Here is a 26,851-nt window from a genome sequence, read left to right as displayed (position 1 = left end):
AGGATTTTATGTACTAGCTTGGGAACAACACTATATACAACACTACCTATGAAGAAATTTGCCTTAAGTTTCAAACATCCCAATTTCAAATAAACTTTTGAAACATAACTCTTCTGTAAATCATAGACTATCTCCTAACCACATCATTGAAAAATACCTGTTGTTAATTACATTCATTCAACAAACATTTAATGAACAATTATTACTTATGTATACATATTAGGATAAAAAACAAGTATTCCCTGCCCTGAGGATTATTGCTCAAAATCTAGCATTTCTGTATTCTTTTAGACATAAAATACACACACATATACCCTAAATACCAGACCACTGGTGATCTCATTGATACTATAACATCAGCTAATACTTACACTACTAGCCTTAATCTCTGGCTTCTCTTTTAGTACTATCTTTCCAACTCATCTATTGCCCAGTTAGCTATCCTGTTGTTATTTAAAACATAAGAATTCGAATTATTTAGTACATATATGAGAGTCTAGAATAAGGGTCAGCAGACTATGGCCAGCAGTCAAATCCAGTCCACCATCTGTTTTTCAAGTAAAATTTTATTAGAATACAGCCATACTCATTCATTTATATATTGCCTCTGGTGGCTTTTATGTTAATAACAGCAGAGGTGAGCAGTTGTGACAGAGACCATATGACCTGCAAATATATTTAAATATCTAAAATACTGACTCTCTCCCTTTACAGAAAGATTCTGCCAAACTCTAACTAGAATGTACTGATGCTGTATTAGGTACCAGAGACTACAACTAAAAGAACCCCAAACCTCTGAGAAGCTTAGCCCCAAGAAAGAAGAAAGCCATATAGACAAAAACAGCATTAGAAGCTCTATGGTACCACATTAGTGAGAACATCAAAACAATGGTCACTTGGCAGATGAGGAAGTAACACTAAGTAGGTGCCCCACCAGGGTGAGGGTACAAGAAGAAGGGTATCCCCAGAATTGGAAACAATATGAACAAAGGAATGAAACACTAAATAGCCTGGAAAAAATTGCAAAGAGTTCGGCATGAAGGTATCTATGATAACAGGGTAAGAAAAAGGCTGGAAAAATGAACAAAAGCCAGGTCACAGAAGGAACCATGGCATGCTAAGGAACTTGGATTTCGTTCTTCAGGCAATAGGGAACTTTTAAAGTGTCTTTAAGGAAGACAAATGTCATGAATTTGTTTTCAATGTTCAACCTATCTCCAATATGTGAAATAATTTAAAAGCAGACAAGAAGGGGGCCAGGAAGATCATTTATGAGACTTTTGTGACAGTCCAGTTGACATAATGAATACCTAAATTATGGCAATAACAGCATGAATAAAAAAGGGATAATTATAAGACATGAGGGAGACAAGAATAACCACACATGTTCTCTAATTAGGAAACGTGAGAATACAAGAAAAGATGTCAAAAAAAACCTCCAATTTTTCTCGCTGAACAGAGAATGATATCAATCACCAAAGGAAAGAAAATGGGAGAACGGGCACCTTAAAGGGAAAATAATGAGTTAAGTCTTAAATAAGCTAAGTTTTGAGGTACCTAGGAGACACACAGGCTATCCATTAGGCACTTAAATAGATAGGTCCCCACTCAGAAGATCTGAGTTACAAATATATACTTGTGAACTATCAACTGATAAGAGGTAGTGAGAGCTGTGGGAATGGAAGAGATTATTCTGGCAATTTGTAAAAATGAGAACATCAAGCGCATATCAATATTCAAGAAGTGAGCAGAGAAAAGGAAACAGGCAAAAGAGAGTAAGAAGGAGATATGGGAAAAGAACATCTAATGATCAAGGTCAAGTCACAAGGAAATGCAAATTTTAAGAACTGAGTTACCGATAATAGCAAATACTTCAGAGAAGTCTATATAAAGAGAAGGTTGAAACAAATACACTGATTTTAGCAACAGATCCAATATGAAGGTCATCTAAAACCCCAAACCTGTTTCCTTTTCCAAATGCCCCAATTCTATCTGTGGCACCACCATCATTTACTCTGTACTGTAGTCTGTTCCGTGTGCAATAGCATCATGCTTAAAAAAACAAGGTACATACCTTAATTTAAAAATACTTTATTGCTGGGACTTCCCTGGTGGCACAGTAGTTAAGATCTGCCTGCCAATGCAGGGGACACAGGTTTGATCCCTGGTCCAGGAAGATGCCACATGCTGCAGAGCAACCAAGCCCGTGCGCCACAACTACTGAGCCTGTGCTCTAGACCCGTTGAGCCACAACTACTGAGCCTGTGTGCCACAACTACTGAAGCTCGTGTGCCTAGAGACCGCACTCCGCAACAAGAGAAGTCACTGCAATGAGAAGCCCACACACTGGCAACAAAGAGTAGCCCTGGCTTGCCGCAACTAGAGAAAGCCCACACACAGCAACGAAGACCCAAAGCAGCCAAAATATAAATTTAAAAAAAAACATAAAACTTTATTGCTAAAAAATGCTAACCATCATCTGAACCTTCAGCAAGTCATAATCTGTTTGCTGGTAGAGGAGTCAAAATATTTCGAGAATTACCAAAATGTGACACAGAGACACAAAGTAAGCAAATGCTGTTGGAAAAATGGCACCAATAGACTTGCTCAACACAGGGTTGCCACAGACCTTCAATTTGTAAAAAAACGCAATATCTGTGACGTGCAATGAAGCGAAGTATGCCTATAACCATAAAAACACATATTTTCCCCCCTTCCATTCTCTCCCTTTTCCAATCCATCTTGCATACTAGCTGTGTGATCTTAGCGATATCTTTTAACATTTATAAGCCTCAATATTTTCATCTATAAAATAGAGATGGTACTATTTAGACAGGTTATTTTAAGGATTTAATAAAAGAGCTTTAACGTATTTATAGTTCCAGTATGCTGGCATTTAATGCTTAATATATGATAGTAATTGATATACAGTTTGCCCTCCATAACTGCAGGTTCCGCATCTGCAGATTCAACCAACCAGGGATCAAAAATATTTGGAGAAAAAAAAATTCCAGAAAGTTCCAGAAAGCAAAACTTAAATTTGCCACACAGGCAACTAGTTACAAGGTATTTACACTGTATTTACAACTATTTACCTAGGCTTTACATTGTATTAAGTATTATAAGTAATCTAGAGATGAATTAAAGTATATTGGAGGATGTGTGTAGCTTATATGCAAATACTACACCATTTTATATAAGGGACTTGAGCATCTGTGGATTTTGGTATCCTTAGGGATTCCTAGAATCAATCCCCCACAGATACCAAGAGACAAACTGTATACTATTAATACAATGCCACTATCCATAGCACCTAGCAGTGTCTAGCATTTATTAGGTCCTTGATAAAACGTTTGAGGAAGAGACGGAAGGAGGAAAAGTCAAAAAAACTATTATATATAAGATTAATTTATTTAAATTACTTTTTGATCAAATCAATCCCTTGTTTAAGAATCTATGACTCTCTATTGCCAACTATAACAGATCCTAAACTATTTTATCTGGCTGTTAAGGCCTTCCATAAATCATGTTCCTATGCTCAGTAAGAGAAACCTTCACTGCAGTCAGATAGATTGCTTTTCTGTTTCCCAAATAAACCATTCTTAGTCCTACTTTCCTGACTTTACTCATCCTGTTTCCCCCACAAGGAATGTCTTTTTTTCTTCTCTTCGAATCCAAATCTTCCTTGCTCAATGCCAGTTAGGAAACTATTTATTTCAATAGTACACATACAAGGTAACTAAGGTCTTGTCAACAGATATGACAGTAGGAGGGTCTAATCTAAGAGATGTTGAGGAAGGGGTCACAAGATGTGGTAAACGTAAGGAAAGGAAATGGTGAAAAATAAAAGCCACAGTGACAAAACAAAATACTGACCTAAAAACATTTGTAAGGCTATCAGTGATATATATAGATACTAGAAAAGCTTTTTCTTTGGTTTATAAGCATTCAGGGAACAACAGATATAAGATGATGGTGAATATGGTCTCTCAAAGGTCGTTGTGAAGGCAATTCCAACATGGAGATATGGTGTTTAGAAGGGGTATAATTTTGTACTTTAAGAGTGAAAAGACGGAGAAAAGAAACGTGGCCAAAGAGTTGGGAAAAGTAAAATGGTACAGACAGAGAGCCAAGAGAGGTGTTCATATTAAAGAGGTAGAGATGGTTCACAACAATAAAAGAAACTAAGATAGGAAGATAAATGGGGACAGGGCCAGAACAGGTTCAACAAATGAGAACTATGAGAAGTTAGGGTTTATTTAACTAGGAGATCATCAGTGAATTAAGAGCAAACAGACTCAGTGGATTACTCAGGATAGAGAACAGATGATAAAACTTTTTTATTTATTTTTTTTTTTGTGTGGTACGCGGGCCTCTCACTGTTGTGGCCTCTCCCGTTACAGAGCACAGGCTCCAGACGCACAGGCTCAGCGGCCATGGCTCACGGGCCCAGCCGCTCCGCGGCATGTGGGATCCTCCCGGACCAGGGCACGAACCCGTGTCCCCTGCATCGGCAGGCGGACTCTCAACCACTGCGCCACCAGGGAAGCCCGATAAAACTTTTTTAAAAAGCAAGAGGTAAGAAAATCAAAGCTTTAGGAATGAACCATCTCAATTATGCCTTACGCCTTTTAAAACAATTACACCGAGGCTTGGTTGCATACACAGACTTCTTTTATTTTTTTAGCCGCACCCCGTGGCATGTGGGATCTTAGTTCCCCAACTAGGGATCAAACCCTCACCCCTTGCATTGGAAGGCGGAGTCTTAACCACTGGACCACAGGGGAAATCCCTACACAGACTTTTTTAAACCATTTACAGGAATACTGATAAGACAACATGCTCACCTCATGGTGTATTCGCTGATAAACTTTTTGTTCATTGTCTAATACTACAAAAGATTCAGAGGGTGCCGCATCCCCATTGAAAATGAAGCTTAAATCCCCTCGTTGGCACTTCATGTCAGTAAAGTCTATGAGAGTAGTGTCAAGCCTGTGAAAGATGGATAGATGAGAAATTCTGACAAATAAAATTTCAATAAAACTTCATATTAATTAAACAAGTTTTGCTCCTTCTAAACTCAAACCAAGATGCTAATACCATATTTCAAAACCAAATTTATAGATAAAAGCTAAATTTAAAATATCTCATTAAAAAACACCAAAAGAATATTTAAATATATATTCAATTTTATCTATATTTCATTTTTCTGAATATATACTTCAATAATCCAGCAAGAAAAACGTTGTTTCCCCATTGTTGATGCATTTCTCTAACTGTACCCTTATTCTCTACCATTTCCTATACTGTAGCTACTCCATAAAAGTTACTTCAAGGGGGAAGGGCAGAAAAGGAAAGCAGACCTGTCTAACATTCTGATACTTTCAAGACCAAGTTGCTAGCTCGGCAGAGTACAGCTTACCCTTGAACACCAGGGTTTGGGGCGCTGACCCACATCCCCTCCACATGTAACTTTACAGTCGGCCCTCCATATGCACATTTCCACATCCTCAGATTCAACCAACCTTGGATCATGTAGTACTGTAGTACGTATTTCTTGAAAAAGATCTACGTATAAGTGGGCCCAAGTAGTTCAAAACGGTATTGTTCAAAGGTCAACTGTATATAAGAGAGGTATAGCCATGGACAGACCACATTCTTAGGCTAAGGACTGTGTGTCCACAGTCTTGTCCTTATGATCTGCATCTATGCTTATGCTTGGTACCAAACCTTGCTTCATCCTTCAACTCGATAAACCATTTAATTTACTCTAAATCTTGGCCTTTCTGCTTGACTTCCCATATTCAGATTAGCATTCTTTTTCCCAGCATTTTCTTTTCCAACATCTCCACAGCCTGAAAAAATTATGGATCGCTCCTATGGCAAATATTCATGGACTCACACACTTGTATGTTTGTTGTGCTCATTATAACCAAGACCTGGCATGGTCGACCCAGTGGGTTGGTCTCAAATAAAATCTACAAGTCACTACTTGCTGAAATTTGGGAGAATAATGGAATGGAAAAGTTCACAAGTACCCTGAAGTGCTTCAATCTTGCACAAGGCTTTGTAGGAGAAGCTGAAAAATGGAGCATATTTCGCATGCAAAAGAATAACTAGGGTTACATATAATTTATCACCAAAACTAGTAGTTTTTAAAGGTGAAGGTGATACTGTTAATAATTTTACCAGGACAACAGAGGTGAACAGGGAAATATGGTTATCCTATGTATAAGAGGCTCTTTTCTGAGCCATATAAAATATACACACCCCTCAGAACCGAATAAGAAGTCCTAAAAAGAAAACCAAGTCACCAACTCCTATATGAGTGAACACTACCTGCTGCTTTACAGTTGAATTCTAGCCCCTGGTCCACTTCCAGTAGCCTGCTACTGTACTACTGGTGCCTGTACTACTAAACATATCCTGTTATTGCTTGTACATGTGGCGTAAGAGAAAATAATGCCAGTAAAAGGGGCTTATCCCCCACCTCTATAAGATGCAGGCTACTGAAGTCTCAAAAAAGGAACAGATCATTTTACATGCATGGCCTATTTGGACTCCAAGCTTCAGCTACCAGGGAACTCTATACCCCACCAAAAAAAGAAGAAAAGGGCCAGAACAGTCTTTTGCCTCCATTCCCTTCTTGCCCATCCTGGGTGAGAGTAGTAGTGGGTTGCAAGGGGTGGGGATAGGAAATGTGAGAAAAGAGATGTACAGAGAGACAAAGACAGACTGACACTGGCAACATTTGAGCCCTTAAATCTAATTTATCATAATGATATATATAATATAATTTTTAATATAATTTATCACAATGATATTTTAATGTATTAACTAGTCCTTGGCTTTCAGCTTATAAGCCTAAATACTTTTAATTTTGCCATGTAATTCACCATGAAGAACAAAAAATTCTTTATACAAATGCAAAGATTTGAGTAGAACATGTTCTGTTTCAGATAAAAACTTGAAAAATGCCCAAGTAACAGTGAAAAGGAAATAGGGCCTACTCAAAATAGGAAGAGCCTGACTGAGAAAGTCTGCAATGATTATTTTAGTCAGTGGTTATATGTAACCTCAAAATTATTAACAGTGAAAATATTTGTTAGTATTCTCAACAATAAAGTTGCCCACACTTTCCTATTTCTACTAAAGTATTAATTTCTCTTTGACAACAAAGAAGATACTTTTTTTTTTTTTGGCCACACGGCCTGTAGAATCTTAGTTTCCCGACCAGGGATGGAACCCGTGCCCTTGGCAGTGAATGCGTGGAGTCCTAACCACTGGAACACCAAGGAATTCCCAAAGAAGATACTTTAAATTATCACATAACTGTCAGGAGATACAAGTAAAATTCATTTGAAGTGATGTTTAAAAGAACTAATCATCTCCTGATGTTTAAATTTGAAAGTTTTTATTTAATGTTAACAAACTTCTTTTTCTTTAAAATAATTCTTCATCTATGCAAAAAACCTTTGTCATACATCCTAAAATGCAGCTTCTCCATTAATCTAGTAAACTTTGTTTGATAACTAGCACTTTGAACCTGTCACATTTCTCCCTCAACCTCGGCTGCTAGTAAGTCCCAGGTTTCAGAGTCTTGCTAAACTGCAGTAGCTTCCCTTAAACTACATTCTTTGACACAATTATTCTCTCTCAGCCTCTTATTCTCATGTCTCTATCTTAACCATTTTGTGTTTTTTTTATCATCTATATTTATTAGGTAATATGCATCATGTCATTTACTTTTAAAAGTCATATATAAATGTGAAACAATTTTTTAAAAGAAAGAAGCTCCTTTTCTCCTAAGTTTAAGGATCAAACAGAACTAAAACTAACCTTTAGTTAAAGTAGCACATGGAAGATAATACTATTCTCCCAAGTTATGTACTAACTTTGGCAAGCACCTATATTAAGCATTTTTAAACTGATAATTTTTTAATAACCATAATATATTGCTAACAATAGGCTACTGAATTAAATCTACATCATTATCAAATCCTTTCCTAGTTTTCTAATCTATACTTTTCTGTATTTTCCAAGGTTTCTATAATGACCATGAATTTAATGTGCATGAACACTTTCATCATCAGAAACATCTGAGGAGGTTATTTTTAAAAACAAAATCACAGAAACTTCTACCTTAATAGAATTTTGCTGGAGAATAATGACCCTAGAACTTACTTCCATCTAAAGGTTATCTCTTCATTATAATTCAACATATTGAACAATAAATCTCATAAAGAGTTGATTTTTTAAAATTTCTGCCTTGTGACATGATATGATCTGACAGGAAGTCAGAGAGGTCCTGGCTCAGTGATTAATTTGCAATATGCTCATAAAAATCACTTCACTTGTCAGAATGTTCTAATCTATAAAATGAAGAGTTTATATGAGATAACCTTTTAAGACATCTCTAGTTCTAGACCCTTACATATTCAAATTAATATTCTGGATTTTTATAAGATACAGACATGTAAAATTTTATGTATATATAAATATACTAATAGGTATGAATATACTAAAAAGTTGGCATATTCACCAGCATTATATATAGCTTAGATAGAAATAACTTGTAAATATACCTATATTAACAGAAAGCTAAAGAGATAATGATAAAATCCTGAAATAAATAAAATAAATAGATTCCCTGTGAGATCCAAACATCAATCTTAGTTTTAAAAGGAAACAGAAGAAAATTAAAATTAGCCTTAAAGTGTTCACTAGAATTGATAGATGACTGAACAGATGAATGGCTAGAAGCATGGATGGGTAGACAGGGGAGGGAAGGGTTGGAGAGGGATGGAGGAAAAACAGGACAATAGTTATGTCCTCCTTATGTGTCCCTTATTCCCTACAAAGCTAGGAAGAGGGAAGTAACCATCTCAAATCTTCTTAGTGTTATATCATGATCTTCACTCTACTTGCCTTCCAGATAGTCTGTAGTTAAATAATAATACCTTTGTTTTAGTTAAGATTTTATGCCTTTGGTTCCTTATCTGTAGTATCTCAAAGGAGATAAAATATTGTGAATATATTACAACATGTTATAAAATACTACATCCAAGTATAAACTATTACTACAAAAAGAAAAGCTATCTCTAAATCTCAATTATCTGTTACTCAGAAAAAAATCAAATCACCTTACCTGATATTGATACCTTGTTTGTATATTTTACATGCATCAGAAGGCAGAATTCGGGAAAGTAAAGGCACTGTATTTGTAAAAAGAAAAGGCAAAAAATAACCACCTGAAGTTCAGAGAGATTACAAATTTTTTTAATTAGAAGAAGAGTAATGTAAACATTTTACTATTTCACCAAAATCGTAATAATTTCCTTTAAAATAGTATTTTCCACTTAAAAATAATATACAAAGCAATTTTGAGGAACTTCAAATACCTACTATTTAATTGTAATTGCTATATAGTTCACCACCACCACCCACCAAACACATGTAAGAGTAGCAGAGTTGATATAATGCCACTCTTGGGTATATATTGTAGGATATTACTGTAAGTTAGAAAACGATGCCCTGTGGTAACTAAACCCTCCTGAATGGGTAACCAGATAAGCCTGGATTCCATCTGATCCTCTAAATATAATTGGATTAAATACCAGAAAAGTAATATGTGTAATAGAAAAAGACACTTTTAGAGCTAGATAGTCGAATTTGAGTCTGAATCCCAAATATGTTGGTTACTTAAGCTCACTGTAGCTCAGTTTCAAAATCCATAAAATGCAATCATACTATTGACTTATAGATTTCTACATTCTAGTGTTGCTTACATTCATATCACAAGCTATATTCTCATAGTTTTTTTATTATTTATTATCGGCTATATTTTGAGGAAATATAAGTTATTCTATGGATAAATAAATCTACATAACAGGCTATATAATTAAACTACCACATACCAAAAAAAGAAAAAAATGTGAAACTCAAAATTCTTGAAATTAAAGATTACATCACATGTACATGTGTATGTACGTGGGTGTGTGTATCTATGTAAGATATATTATATGTATATTTTACAAAACTCTGTGTTTTAAAAATGGATGATAAATCAACCTGGGTTAGAAAGAAACAAAGACTTTGGAGAAAATTAAGGGCTAGTTTTTTAGTTAACTTTTTCAAAAGCATCAATATTTGCTCACTAACATTAAAGGTATACCAAATATAAAAATGTCTTTTTTAAATCCTTAGAGGTCATTTAATCCAAAATGATTTCCAGCATTGAAGACAGTTTTCTAGACTTATTTTATAAAAGCAAGAAAATTTTACTGCCCAGAGGGAATATCAACTAAGAGTTACCCTGGTCAAAGAACATAAGAAATCATTTTCCAATAAAACTTTTCCTTATATGAAACAATAGAAGTTAAGAAGATTAATAATGGCATAAATCTACGTAAATGATCAAAGCTCCTCTTTCATGCTTATTGAGATCCAGTTTTTCTGTCCTTACATATTTGGTGTAGCATGAAAAAGACGATTACAAGAAGACAGCATCCTAACAATTTAAATTTAACTTATTACATCTTTTGAAGTAGTACGGTAACCTATAAAAACAAAACTTAGAATCACATACCAATACCCATTTATCAAAAATCAGAAAAGGAGGAAGAGGGGAATGTAGAAAAAAATTAAGAAGCTTAGGGTTTGAAAAGCAAAAGTTAAAAAAAAAAAGATATCATTGAGAAAAAAAGATTTTAATGCATTCCAAAAATAAAGCAATTTTCATTTTCCCAATTCTGTGATGACTTTTTCTTCCCCAATGTAAACTGAACAATTAGGCTGTCTGTATCTTAAGTTACCTCAGCATAATCTGAGAGTCTAACACAGTACTCCAAAGGCAGCATAATCCTCTGAACTGAAAAATGGAAAGTCTCAAAATTTTAATTTTGGTTTTGCTATCACTTACTCCCTGATTTTAAGAAGAGTTCCTAGGTTGAATGTTTTCCATCTATAATATGCAAAAAACAGTCCCAAATACAAGATGGATATTCTGTAGATTATGAGATAAAGAAAAAAAACTATTAGTTTTTCTGTTGAAACATGCTATATACACATAATGTTAAATTTGTAGTGATTATAAAATTATTTAACACTTTACAGTATCTGAAGGGCTTCCTTCAAAAACATGATTTCATTTCATCTACACCAAAACAAAGGCTTGAAATAGGTGGGACAGTTATTATTATCCCCATTTTTAAAATGAAGAAACTGAAACTCAGGAAAGTTATGTGATTTGCCATGTCAAACAGTTAGGAGCCAGTACTTCTGATTCCAATTTAAAGCTTTTCCATACCTAAAAACTCAAGCTGGAATAATTCAGTCACCTCCAGACTTGCTATTAACCAAGTCTGAGGCTATTTTCAGCCAAATACTGAAGGAGAAAGAGTAGAGTTTGTGAGCTCCACAACCTCTAAATTAAACTTAACGCCGGACCTCAATATTTCTTAACTTCCTCTTATTTCTAGGTTGCCTTTTTTTTTTTTTTTTTTTTAAATATTAGGGGCTTTAACAAGGGGAGGAACCATGCCTAAACTCTGGAAAAAAGCTTGATAATCAAATCTAATAATAGAGATTATCCAATTTTTTTAATCCAAAGTGTCTAAGCTAAATCTAGCCAATGAGTTTAGTTTTTAAAATTATAGATGACATCTAACCATCAGGTGCTAATAATTTGACATGAAATCAGTAAAAACCTTTATCAACAATGAAACAGATGGGCTGACTTTTTTGCATCAAAGTCAAGTTCTCAAAGAAGCAATACTTTAAACAAGTACCTCAGTGGTTGCATAATGAACTTGATTATGCAACATTTATAATGTGTTTATAACTACAGATCATATGCACAATTTCTGGAGTAATTACATCCATTTCTATTTCTTCATGTAACTGAAATGTCACTTTTAAAATATTTTAGAACATTTTGCTCAGCAACATAAAGTGACTATCTTAGAATTCAAACCACTAACAACTACTAAGACAATCAATTAAAGAGCCAGTACACTCAAGGGACAACCTCAGTTTAGGATCGCCAAGAATGACTGGGGTCTTTACAGACAGAAAAAAACGTGTGAAAAAACAGTACTCAGGCTTTAGACCAATCTAACTTAGACCTCTTTTATTATACAGTGCTATTACAAACCTTTTTTTCTCTCAGTATTCTAGAACACTGGGACTTCTGAATAATTTATAGAGCATAAAGGACTACGAGAGTTAACAAAACAAAATCATGTGTGATCTTTTTTTTTTGGCTGTGACATGAGGCTTGTAGGATCTCAGTTCCCCAGTCAGGGATTGAACCCGGGACACAGCAGTGAAAGTCCAGAGTCCTAACCACTAGGCCACCAGGGAACTCCCTCATGTGTGATTTTGATGGAGCCAAAACTAGCCTGATGAACTACAGTTGTTAACAATGTTAGAAAAAACTGATTATATTTAGGGATTAAAATTTTACATTTAGAGATTAAACACTAGAAAAACCTTAATCACCCATGCTGTACAGTATTATGCAGCTGTTAAAAAAAAAATGAAGTACTTCCTCATGAACTAAAATGTGAGATACCTATGATATATTAAGTAAACGTGACAAAATGCATAATGATATAATAGTATGATCCCATTAAAAAAAACTAATGCTGAGGATACATATACACATATACATTTATATTTATATATATGTACATACACACACGTTTGTAAGCATTGAAAAGAGTTTGAAATATTCATATGAAACATTAACAGTGGTTTCTAGAGTTATCAATATCTGATTTATTTTTATGATTATGATCTATTTTTATGATTATTTTGGTGATAATAAGCATTCAAATATCCTTAATATCATAAAGATTAATTCAGATGCTTTAAAAAACACACATAAGCATACTATATTCAAACCTATATATAGATTACATTAAAAAAATATTTAACCCAAAAGTTAGTGGTTTGGATAGTTGTTTACTTAGTAAAGTAAAGGTCACTAGGATCAAACTTCCTATTTGGACACCAAAGTTTTCTCCCTAAGTAGACTCATGTTTAAAATGGGGAGGAGAGAAAACTTACCTTGCCAAGGTAAATCAATAAATGACTGTAAAATATCTAGGAATTAACGTCTTTCATAAATAAGTGGAAGAGTGTGCAACCAAATAGTATGTTAAAACAGTGGCTATAAAGTATGCAATAAAAGCAGCAAATGTGATTGAAAGATGACAAAACATACAAAATCAATTAATGTTAACCAAATTCTTCACATTCAGGGATCTAAATACTATATGTCAAACTTCCCTAAATTCAGTAATCTAATAATCCCATAATTATTCTTCTCTTCCCTCTGAAAATTCCTTATATTAAATTATTATAATATTTGAACCGGCATTTTATTTAAAAAAAAGAGAATTTTTAATCTTAAAAATAATAATTATGAAAGTTACTAATCAGGTTAGGATAATTAAGTATTACTATAGGGCTTTATAACCATTACATTCAACATGATGAAAAATATTTTAATTTCCTTAGGGTAATATTTGTTATGTTAACATTTCTATATAATAGTTATTTTTGCACTTGCATTTCTGCATACGTACATATTTTATAGTAAAATATAGCACACTCTTACCCCAGCTTTGAAAATCCCAGTGAAGTTCTAAATAAAAGTCACCTAGCTGAGAAATGAAATATGAATAATTATTGAATGCACACCTTCATTAACAGCTCTTATACCTACTTAATATTTTGCTTTAAAAAATCTGTTATCATTAAAGGTCTATAGACAGGAATAGGAAATAATTTCAATGTATGGAGTTGGAGAAAGAACCAAAAAATATATATGGTTATTACTTAAAATTACATTACAATAGCAGACATTACTACACATATCTACAAAGGAAAACTCACACCACTCTAGATTTTACAAGAACGTTTTAATCACATAAGAACATATCTGAAACTGACAGGCATTTAAATTTGCATCAATAAATATTCCATTTCGCATAACAATAAGTAGTATTGTAAAAATACTTAATAACTTTAGAAGTGTTATAAAAAAAAACAGTAACTTCCAAAATGATTATTGTGTAGGCTCATAATGGTCTAATAAAATCACCCACTGCAATACAAACTTTTTTTCTATAAAGTGATAGGTTTACTAAATTTGAAATAATATGTCATCATATGAGATCTATAGAGAACGTTTTTATTTCACAAATTAGAAGCTAAACATCAAAGACTATAACTGTTCAAGGAACTATTAATCAAATATTGTCAAAAAAATTTATCCCTTGAGATTTCAAAAACAAAGCATACCTAAAAGAAGACATAGTCATGATGATATATCTTTCTCCCACAGTTCTTTCACGCATCCAAAATACAGAGGAAAAAACAACAGAAAACAAAACTCTCTCCCTTTCTGTGCCAGCACACCCAGCTCTTACCATCATGAAGTAGGACAGACAAAAAGAGTTTTGTTACATAAAGAAAATGCAAACTGCTCCTAAGGCAGTAGCACTTCAGTTCATAGAAAATCTTTCAATCCAAAGGACAAAGGAAAACTACTGCCATTAATTATGACTTACCTCCATTTTTCTTAGAGCTCTTACCTAATTTACTGAACGCAATAATTCTTTACCTGCCTTCTAAGATCAAAGCAAATAATGCTTCCCATAAGATTACACATCATAATCAGAGTATTTTGTAATGTCATTATTGCTTAATTGAAGCAGGATTTTTACCATTTCTTGACCCTTAATAATTAGTGAGAAATTAAACTGTATTTTTAAAATGCTTAAAAGTATACTTGCAATTACCCTTTAGGGCAAAATCAGCAAAGAAATTTAGCCTACCTCTTTCAGGGCTTTTAATAATCGAGGTCGTTTTTCTTCAACACTTTCCCTGGATTGCTGCTTAAGCTTCCTTAAAAGAGCTGTAACTAAAATTTAAATTTAAAAAAATTTTTTAATTTAAAATAAATTTCACCATGCTAGTTTGCCAATTACACCTCAATAAAAAATTTATGAAAAACAATTTCACCATGCTAGGAAACACCACTGGCTTATTACACAGAGATATAATATAGATATTGTGAATAAGTTAGAAAATACCTTTAGCAAAACTGTTAAGATCCTCAAGGAAAATTGAAAACAGATACCTCGACATCAACTTATTCATACTAGTTTTGCTAGTTTTTAATCATCAGTAGGCTTTATCTGACTGAGTCAAGATTACCAATCTCAGTCAGATGATGCAGTGTCCTGTTGTCAACACTGATCTAAAAGATGATCTCAAAGATAGATCTCAAAAATCCCACTGGACATTATTTTTCTAAAAATGTAATTATCTGCAATTGTTACCAGTTGCATCTGTTCTTCTTTCACTTGAGGCTGTACTCTCACATACCACCAACATAGCATAAAAAATACTAAAATGAATCCTACTCTATCTGTGAAAAGAACTTTTGACTCTAATAAAACCTGAAACCCCCCAGAGCGTCTTCTCAACAGTTAACAGATGGAGATTTAGACAAACTGCCTAAGCGCAAACCACAGCATTACTACTTATTAGCTGTATAAGCATGGAACACTTACTTAATTTCCCTAAACTTCAGTTTCTTTTTTTCATATGTCAATTAAGAATAAAGTGAAATCTGCTACATGGAGTTACTATAGAGGCTCTATATAAATTGCTTACTACTGTGCCTGCAAGTAGGTAAGTATAAGTTTTGTTTATTAGAATAAAGGTCTAAAATTAACTAGCAAAATCAATCAATCCCTAACATTTATTGAAATAAGGGAAAATATTAGCCTTGAATGAAATAAGATGAAAAAATGTACAGAGGGGGGTAAAATGTATACATCAATACATGCTGATTTCCTCCTGGTCCTGTTTTCATATACATATGTATACATACAAACAAATAAAAATACTATTATTTTTACTATTTTACAGTATGCACTCTTATAAACTACTTAACGTCTTATATGGAATACAGAAGTATAAGGGAAGTATAAGGTTGGGGGAAAAATAATGTGGAAAGAAGACAGTAATAAAAGCTTATTAAATCAGATTTGTTTTGTCCACAAAGGCCAAAAGGAAAAGCTCAGGGAAGAATATGAGAAATAGTAGAATCTACACTTATTTTTAACCACAGGTCTAACTTTAATCCCAATGTATTTTTAAAAGCCAAAAATCAAAGAGCAATGTTTAAATTACTAAAGGTCTTTTGGGACAGAAGAGGATGAGACCTAAAAGTCAGGGAACACGGGACCTAGTTTCAGTTACACACTACCTGTGATCTCGGTCAGCAGTTCCCAAACACAAGTCTACATTTCAGTGGCCAACTGTTCAAGTTTCCAGTGATATGCAGCCAAATGAAAAAACTGGGTACCAGGGTGGATTTCTTTTTCTTTATACATTATACACTTTTTTAAAATTTAAGGACTATTCTTTCATTTTTGGTTTCAAAGTGTCTTTTATTTTTTTAATGAAATTGTGATCGCAGAAGAAAGTACTTTTAAAGTTCTTATATGCTAAAGTGAAAAAGTCGGCTACTCTACAACAATCCTTTAATAAAATTCTTTTCTGGTCTATAAAATCCAAATAGTGTGAGAACCAATGACCTATATAAACATTAGGGTTCTTTACAGATTCAAATTTATATGAATCTGGTTAACCTTCATGTTCATTATAATTTAACTTTAATATCAAAGTGATATTACCTAAATGTAGTAGAATTCTTTTTATAATTCTTCTCCACTATAAAGGCAAATACTTTAATAAATGTTTATTCAATCTACCTTGCCTTCAAATTCAAACAGACCCCTGTTGACATAAAGAACAAAAAGAATTAATTTCCTAAATAGAAAAGATATCAATGAAAAGCAGAAGTCACATAGTTTCCATTAACTAAATATACTGTAATTGACTGAAGACATTTAGTGTTAAATGTTAAAATGACCAAACATTATTAAAAACGTAGTGACAACAACTGTATATAGCATAGTAATGTATACAAAGAAATTCCTGTTCTATGAGACTTCACATTAAAAATAACGTCACTTGTGGAAGCAGAAACGAACACTCAGAACACAATTAGACAGGGACTTCCCTGGTAGTGCAGTGGTTAAGAATCCGCCTGCCAGGCTTGCCTGGTGGCGCAGTGGTTGAAAGTCCACCTGCCGATGCAAGGGACACGGGTTCGTGCCCCGGTCCGGGAAGATCCCACATGCCGCAGAGTGACTAGGCCCATGAGCCATGGCCGCTGAGCCTGCGCATTCGGAGCCTGTGCTCCGCAACAGGAGAGGTCACAACAGTGAGAGGCCCGCGTACCGTAAAAAAAAAAAAAAAAAGAATCCACCTGCCAATGCAGGGGACATGGGTTCGATCGCTGGTCCGGGAAGATCCCACATGCCGCAGAGCAACTAAGCCCATGCGCCACAACTACTGAGCCTGCACTCTAGAGTCCGCGAGCCACAACTACTGAGCCTGTGTGCCACAACTACTGAACCCACGCGCCTCGAGCCCATGCTCCGCAACAAGAGAAGCCACCGCAATAATAAGCCCGTGCACCGCAACGAAGAGTCGCCCCTGGTCACCGCGACTAGAAAAAGCCTGCCCGCAGCAACTAAGACCCAAAGCAGGCAAAAATAAATAAAATAAAATAAATAAATTTATATAAAAAAACACAATCAGACAAAATTACCATCATATTTGGGGGGAGGGTCAATATTTGTACTCCCATACTGTAAGGATCTTATTAACAGTGATTGATAATGAAAATAAAATCAGCTTTAGAGGATTTGGATGATATTAGACAGAATTCATACAAAGACTCAAATGAAGAGCTCCAAAAAAACACAACTAACTTAACTTTCTCTTTCCTTCTTCTCCCATATAGAGTACTTGTAAAGTTTTCAGTTTTTTGTGTCTAAAGTTTTTGGAGCTATGCCCTACTGCTCCAAGTATTACTTAAATGTGTATCTTCTGCCTTCCACTTCCTTCTGTGCTCCAGTCTAATTATCTCCTACTTCTTACTTGTACAGTTCCACCTGCATATACTACAGAAAACTCAAACTCAACAAACCTAACACCAAATCAATTAAAATCCATACTGTTCTTTTTCCTATTTTCTGTATATCAATTAATTAATGAGATAGCCATTAATCCATGATAAAGGCTTTGGAATTACTCTGAATCCTTCCATTACTACCAGTATCCAAGAGATAATCAACCACTGTAGATTCCTTCATTTATCTTTCTAATCTATCCCTTACTTTTCTAAACACACTGTCTCTTCTTTAAGTCAAGTTTACCATAGTTGTTCTAAAGATTATTTTTCTAAAAATCTCTTGCCTCCCTACTCAATTAAACAGTCTTCAGGCTTATCTAATAATGTCAATTCCTGCTTTAAAGTCTTCTGAGGTTTTACAGTGACTGGAGGTTGAGATTAAAACCTTGAAAAGCACATCTCAGTCAGTGTGGCTCCTTTACCATCAAACTTCATCTCTCAAAACTACACTTCACCCCTTCACCCATGGTTGCCATGTAGCCTAATTTAGGGAGCCACACTGAAATATACATTGTTCCCTAAAACGTGCCTTGTTCTTTACATTTCCATGCTTTATATATATTCTGCTGTCAGGCTAGAATGTCCTTACCCACCTAATTATTAACTCCTAAAATCCTTTGAGACTCAGCTTAAATAAACCAAACACCTTGCCAAAACTGAAATTACTTTCTCCCTCATCTTTTTTCCTCTATACTTTGTGAATACTTCAGAATACTGCAGAATATTCATTGGTTTCTCTCCCCCAACTAAGATGAGTTCCTCAATGTCAAAGCTAATTGCACATTCCTACTATGTTTCCAATGCACCTGATATGTACTTAAGAGACAAACAGACAATCCCTACTCTAAATGAAGCTTACTGCCTAATGAAAGTGACAGGTAGAATTCTGGCATAGTCTACGGGCAGAGAAAGCTTCCTTGTACTTGAACTGAGATCTGAAGAATTATGAGGAGCTGGGGCAGAAGGGGAAGGATGTGTGAATATAAGAAACTGAAAAGCCAGCAGAGCTGACATACAGAAACCATGTGGAAAGAACAAGATAAGGATGGAGATTAAAAATTGACATTATCATACTAGATCTTATAAACCAAGTTAGAGATATTCGTCTTCATCTTAAGAATAAGAATTTTTAAAGGGTTTTAAATAGGAAAGTAACATGACTAGAAAAAGAAACTAGAAGAAAATATAATAACTCTCTGGGTGAAATTATTTCCTTTTGTTCTTCAATAATTTCCTAATTTTCTACAACAAATGTTATTACTTTCTTAAAAGAAAAAAATATTTTAAAGTTTTTTAAACTTCATAGTTTAAAAGAGTTACTATAGAGTTATAGTAAATAAAAATCTTAATATAATACTTTTCAGAAAAATGTTAATTCTCGATTAATCTCAAATTTTCTTTGCAGTTTTAATTTTCTTTGTTCTAGGAGCCAGAAATGAAAGGATGAATAAGAAAACATATTCATGACTTGAGTCCTCACAAAGATTATACCATCAGGATACAGTGTAGGGAAAAGACATTGAACAGTTATTTAGAAGTGTGCTGAGTGCTGCAAAGGAAAATAATGGACCACTTTGAAAACATATAAGAGAAGTTAATCTACTTAACGAGTTGGGAAAAGAAATATAAAGTTGAGACCCAAATGAAGAAGACTGCCAGTTCCTGGTAAGACTGCAAACCAACAAAGACTGCTGTCTCTTTCCCTCCAAACTAACTTTTGATGTGCTACAAAAATAAGACCGAGTCTGATAGAATTCCTAAAACTACCCTAACATAAATATACCACAATGAAAATCTGTATAAACTATGAGTAAGTCCTGGAAAGACAAAAGACAGCTAGGTCTCAGTATAGATAAGAACTGGAGCCAGCAACGGTCAGGGATGGGGTGCAGGGAACAGACAGATAAAGGGAGTCAAAAGGTACCAACTTCTAGTTATAAAAGAAATAAGTCATGTGGATGCAACATACAGCGTGTTGACTATAGTTAACAACACTGTACTGCATATATGAAAGTTGTAAAAGAGTATATCTTAAAAGTTCTCATCACAAGAAAAACAGAAGTACTGTAACTATGTATGGTGATAGATGTTAACTAGATTTATTGTGGTGATCATTTCACAATACATACAAATAATCAATATGTTGTACTACTGAAACGAATATAATGTTGTATGTCTATATATATTTTTACTTAGGTACATTTATATATAATATATATAGTAATTATATATATATAAAGTCATGAATAATTCATATATAAGTTTGTAAGTAACTGCAAACTTCTCATAGTATGGAAAGTTACGCTGAATGACAAATATCTCAAATGCATCACTTCATAGTTTTAGAATACATATCAACAATAGTAATTTATATTGCTTACTCATCTGTCTATCTCCATAACTGATGGCTTCCGCCAGCGGGCTCCATCCCTGAGCATTTTTCACCTTTACTGGAGCATTGTGAGCCAAAAGTAAATGGGCACATTCTGAAACATAAAATGGTGATAACGTCAAACATCATGCAATTTTCAGAATCTCTAAATTAAAAACTCATGTAAAAATTCAAGAAATCAAGTTAATATAATAGATCTATGATATAAGCACTATACTATAGAGAATTAAATAATTTTTAAAATTCCTCTGTATCTAAACCAGGTTATTTCAGATCCTTAGATTCAAGAAGTATCTATTCTATTACCTAAAAATAAATTGGATCTCTCTGCAAAGAAACTATTATATTCCCTAATAATTGTTCCCAAGGGTATTTTGAGAATGTTTCCATACTATAAAAGACAGCCCAAGAAACTCAAGAGTAATTTACCTAAAAATTTCACTATCTAATAAGACCTTACATCTGCAAGGTCAAATGGAAAGCTCATTATTTATTTCAGGGGGAAAAAAAGTATTTTCAAAAAGAATCACTAACGTTTCCACAAACCCTTATTTTTCAAATTTTACAATTCGTTTATTTCAGAAAAACACCCAAAAGGGACAAAAACTTGTTTATGACTACAAGGACAAATCCAGACAGTCCTTCTAGTAATCAAACAAAGTCTAAGGTATACTAAGCTCACCATCCAGCCCAGGCACAGTCACCCACTGAAACTTAAGGGGAACACTGAAGACTGTGCCACAAGTGACAGAATAATTACATAAAAGAAATATCTATGCTCAGGACACAGTTCCCAAACCACTGGATTTTTCTTTTATCTCTTCCTTTTTTTGGGGGGTGGGGGGCCGTGTCCTGAGGCATGCAGGATATTAGTTCTCGGACCAGGGATCAGGGATCGAACCCATGCCCCCTGCAGTGGAAGCATGGAGTCCTAACCACTGGACTGCCAGGGAATTCCCAACACTGGATATTTTAGGAAGCACCGAGGGATCTCTGGCCTCTTGGATCTTGGCTGATAAGTTCAGGGGTGGTGGGTATAAATCATTGCTCTCAACGTTTCCAGTTATTCATGGGAAAATTAATGTACATAGTACTTCATCAATGGATTGTGTGGTTTCAATTGTTTTGTTTATATAGTATTTACTGTTCCCAACTCCAGTGGCTGGGGCATATCCAACATTTAACACAGGTAATCTGAACTGAGTCTTAAAATAAGAACATAATATATGACAACATGAATAAAAGTTTCCTACAGAAGAAAAAAAGTCTAAGGTATAGACACTTGTATACATTGAGGAAATTTGTTTTTAATTCAAAATAAAAAGCATATTAACAGGCAGAAAAACATTTGAAACCAAGGCTCATGGGAAATTTAGGATGGCTATCCAACCTAAATTCCCTAAATGAATGATTCATTCATTCAATCAGTCTTTTAGCAAATATTTACCAAGTGCCTATTATATGCCAATTCTAAGTACTAGGTCCTGGATATAAGTAGTGAGAAGAAAGATTAGTGAGAAGAAAGATAAGATCTTGCTATCAGAGAGCTCCAATATTAAAATATAATTAAGTAAACTAATAAATAAAAAAAGCTAATGATAAGTGCTCTGAAGGAAATAAAGGTGTTATGACAGTTGTAATGTAATACAAGTGAGCTGAGGTGGAGGAAGAATGGCACTGTTTTAGCACTATTCCTAGTAATAGAAGGAACATCTACATTAGCAGGAAATTATATCAGAATAAAGTAAAATAAATACAGAAATTTCACAAAGGTGTTTAAGAAAGTCTGCTAGTAATATATAAGAATATATGTACATGAACATTTATTTTAGGATTATTTATAATGCAAATATGAATATCCATCATGGGAGAATGACTGACTAAAGCATGATGCTTCTATATCCCTGGACTAATAACATGCAGGCATTTTTAAAGAATAGAGTCAAAAGGACAAAGGAGCCACCTGAATGGTCAGCCATTGGCCAAATTTGAGAAACTGAGCATCAAAAAGAATAATGACTAGTTACAACACATTAAACAAAAAAAAACTGATAGGCCCATAATGACATCAAAAAATGAGAGGACAATGAGTTCTCCTTTATAGAAGAATGACTGCTAATAAATGTAGAAGAAATGATAAAACTAGAAAATCAGCAATAACAACAATGTAATAACTGATACAGGCAAAGGACCCCAATGAATGCTAAAGTCACTAGGTAAAAGGCTATGTGCTGGGAAATAGGATATTTACTTAAAGTATCATCCCAAGATTACTTAATAAAATGAAAAGTGTTCCTTTACAGTAGAGATAGCTGAAGATCATCATCTCAAACAAGTGATCAAAACTTAGTGGCAGGGCTTCCCTGGTGGCGCAGTGGTTGAGAGTCCGCCTGCTGATGCAGGGGACACGGGTTCGTGTGCCGGTCCGGGAGGATCCCACATGCCGCGGAGCGGCTGGGCCCGTGAGCCATGCCCGCTGAGCCTGCGCTCTGCAATGGGAGAGGCCACAACAGTGAGAGGCCCGCATACCGCAAAAAAAAACCAAAAAACTTAGTGGCAGTAATAGTGGGATAACTTAAAATTATGTTTCCTAATGTGATACAATATAAAGTTCATATGCCTCTGCAGTATTCTTTCCAGAAATGTTTAACCTGAATCTAATAAAGCATCGATACTTAATTTTTGATTCATAGAAAAAACAGAGTATAAGGAACAAGTTAAATAACATTATGAGAAAATAATCAGGCAAAACTGAGATGGGAGACATTCTACAAATTAACTGGGGAAGACACTTCAAAAAGTCAGGTACAAAGGAAGGGGGAAAAAAGGTGGGCAAACTTTTCTAGATTATCTGAAACAAACAACCAAATGTAATGAATGAATCCCAATCAGATCTTGATTCAATATAAAACACCGATAAAAGACATTTTTCGAACAACTGGAGAAATTTAAATATGGATTGGATATCAGATATTATAACAATATTATTATCTTTCTTAGGTGTGATAATGATATTTTGGTCATGATAGACAATGTCCTTATTCTTAGAGATGCATGCTGAAGTATTTGGTGGTAAAATGTCATGATGCTTACATCTAGTTTTCAAATGTTACAGCAAAAATAGTAAAAAAAATATATATATATATATACACACACATATAAAACACTAAGATAAAGAGAAAAATACAGCAAATGATAAAATGTGAACAATTATTGAAGCTAGGTAGAGAGTATTTGAATGCTCATAGTGATAATCCTTCAGTTTATCTGTATATCTGAAATTATTCATAATAAAGCATTGAAAGAAAAAAATGAATAAAAAAGACAAATATTAAAAACAAGAATGAATTTAAGTCATCCCAATAGACTGAAAGAAATGTCTACATTGCACTGCTAAATCATATATCTGCTCAATGGAGAAGTATATTATGATCACATGTTTTTATAAAGGAATAAATAAAAACTACACATATGAATGTGTGTTTAGATACATACACACATATTTGTATATAATAATAAGCATGGAGAACAGTATGGAAGAATACCTAGCAGGCTGTTAACACGGATTACCATGTTTAATGGGAGAAGGGGGTTAATAAGGAGAGAAGATGATAGAGAGACCAGCTAAAAAGAATTTTTTTAATATATAAATAAATAAAATGGACCCTCTAGAAGACCTAAATAGACATTTCTCCAAAGAAGACATACAGATGGCCAAAAAACACATGAAAAAATTAACATCAGTAATTATTAGAGAAATGCAAATCAAAACCACAATGAGGTATCACCTCACACCGGTCAGAATGGCCATCATCAAAAAATCTACAAACCATAAATGCTGGAGAGGGTGTGGAGAAAAGGGAGCCCTTTTGCACTGTTGGTGGGAATGTAAATTGATACAGCCACTATGGAGAACTGTATGGAGGTTCCTTAAAAAACTAAAAATAGAACTACCATATGACCCAGCAAACCCACTACTGGGCATATACCCTGAGAAAACCATAATTCAAAAAGACACATGCACCCCAATGTTCACTGCAGCACTATCTACAATAGCCAGGACATGGCAGCAACCTAAATGTCCATCGACAGATGAATGGATAAAGAAGATGTGGCACATATATACAATGGAATATTACTCAGCCATAAAAAGGAACGGAATTGGGTCATTTGTAGTGATGTGGATAAACCTAGAGTCTGTCATACAGAGTGAAGTAAGTCAGAAAGAGAGAAACAAATATCGTATATTAGCGCATATATATGGAATCTAGAAAAACGGTACTGATGAACCTATTTGCAGAACAGGAAAAGAGGTGCAGAAGTAGAGAACAGACTTGTGGACACAGAGGGAGAAAGGGAGGGTGGAACGAATTGAGAGAGTAGCATTGGCATATATACACTACCATGTGTAAAACAGCTAGTAGGAAGCTGCTGTACAGCACAGGGAGCTCAGCTCAGTGCTCTGTGATGACCTAGAGGGGTGTGACGGTGGGGGTTGGGGGGGTGCGGGGTGGGAGGGAGGCTCAAGAGGGAGGAGATATGGGGATATATGTACACGTATAGCTGATTCACTTTGTTGTACAGCAGGAACTAACACAACACTGTAAGGCAATTATACTCCCCCCCAAAGAAAAGAATCAAAAATAAATAAATAAATACATACATAAATAAATAAAATGGACACTCTCCTAAAGAAACCTACCAGGGCGTTTTATGTAAATATGTGTTTGTGTGCATAAATAAAGAAGTAGGGGAACATGAACATGGATAGATATCTACAGACTTTGTATTTCATGATAAACTTTTGAGTGAAAGGAAAAACATGGCAAAGTACTAGATGCAGTGATTCAACTTAAGTAAAAACAAACTAAGCCCCTGTATTACAAGGAGGAAGGTGTGCAAGGATGCCCACTAGGCTATTAATGTTAATTACATCAGAAAAAATGTAGGAGAGATGATGCTTTTTATATACATCTTTATACTGTATTATTTCAATTGTTTCATCAAGCATGTATTAATAACCTAAAAATCATTAAAGAAAAAATATTAGTTTAAAAATATTGAAAAGGAAGATGCACAACAGTATCTAAAGCAATATACCAATTGCATAAACTAAGGTATAGAACTGGTATGATTTATATATACGTTAAAGATGTCAACCGTTTTCTCATACGCCACAGACCTTGCCACAGGCCTTTTGCTCACATCACAACTCAACTGATGTAGAAATGAGCAACTAACGAAAAGCCAGAAAATCATAAATATGCCATGATCTCTGACCTAGTCTCATACATTAAAAAAAAAAAAAAAAAAAAAAACTGGAACAATCAAATGCCTTCTCTCAGCAACTGTAACAATGAATAATAAGAAAAAAAGGTAGTTAACAATCAGGCAGTAAGGCTTAAAAATGCACAAATGCGCCACAAAGAAGTTATGACTTGAGGAGTCTAAACAAAATGAAATTATGATAAACAGAAATCACATATAAATATACCAGAGCTATACAGGTGACAAAATATAAAGAGAGTGAATGGGATAAATAGGACAACTGGGAACAAAACAGAATATTCAGAGAGACCCTTATGAAGATGAAAAATCAAACTAACTCTAGACTTATTTCAGAAAAAAAATGGAAAACTGCAGTTCCAAAAAATACTGATAATAAATTAAAAGTTGCAGCAACTGGTTTGAAGAATTTTTTCTGATGTCTAACCAAAAGAATAAGAATTAAAGGTTAGTTTTCTAGTTCACCTCCTAAAGATTCCTGAAATCTTTTAAGTATAATGTTTTTCTCCATTTCAATTCAAATCCATAGTTGAAAAACTTGCCAGCCAACATGGCAAACATGGTCAATAGACTCAGAAATTCAGAAAAAATCAGACTTCAATGGTGAAAAATAAGGTTATTCAGTAGGTTAAGATGACTGAGAGAAGTAAATAAAGGTGTATAGGTCATAGGGTATCTCTTTAATTCAGTCAACAAATATTTGAATACCCTGGGAATTTTTACTATGTTTACAAACAAGTATACAAACAGAAAGTGCCCTTCAACAGTGAAGTCACTAAAGGCATAGTATATCTCTAAAGGAGAAGATAAAAGTGGCACAGATTGAACAATGGTATAATGTAAAATTGCTTTACAGAATTAAGTATAAGGTAGATGTTTTATCTTCCACTACATATTTCAATCTCACTCCTATGCAACCAAATATCAAAAATATTAAAAGGTCAAAAAAAAAAGCAAAAAAGAGTATTCAACTGGAAAAATGTAAATGGAAAATTATAAATTGATCAGTATATTAATGGCTGTACCTACTCTACATGAAAAAGACTCAGGAAGGGCAAATACTGACATTATTTGCAGATCCTGAATCATCTAACCAAGTTTTTCCC

At 34.3% G+C, this 26,851-nt stretch overlaps 1 protein-coding gene across 1 annotated transcript in view; it reads right to left on the bottom strand.

Annotated features, from left to right (window-relative positions):
- Positions 1-26,851, bottom strand: part of ANKRD13C (ankyrin repeat domain 13C) — an 81,084-nt gene that overhangs the window by 26,537 nt on the left and 27,696 nt on the right. Inside the window, exons 3-7 of the mRNA XM_060139755.1 lie at positions 20,449-20,553; positions 14,847-14,932; positions 13,625-13,670; positions 9,149-9,215; positions 4,848-4,992 (exon numbers count right to left, since the gene is read on the bottom strand). Coding sequence (XP_059995738.1) covers positions 4,848-4,992; positions 9,149-9,215; positions 13,625-13,670; positions 14,847-14,932; positions 20,449-20,553 — 449 coding nt within the window. The remainder of the gene's footprint in view (positions 1-4,847; positions 4,993-9,148; positions 9,216-13,624; positions 13,671-14,846; positions 14,933-20,448; positions 20,554-26,851) is intronic.

The sequence above is a fragment of the Lagenorhynchus albirostris genome, chromosome 2 (assembly GCF_949774975.1).
Source record: "Lagenorhynchus albirostris chromosome 2, mLagAlb1.1, whole genome shotgun sequence".
Lineage (NCBI taxonomy): Eukaryota > Metazoa > Chordata > Mammalia > Artiodactyla > Delphinidae > Lagenorhynchus > Lagenorhynchus albirostris.
This window is presented reverse-complemented; position numbering and strand designations above follow the sequence as displayed.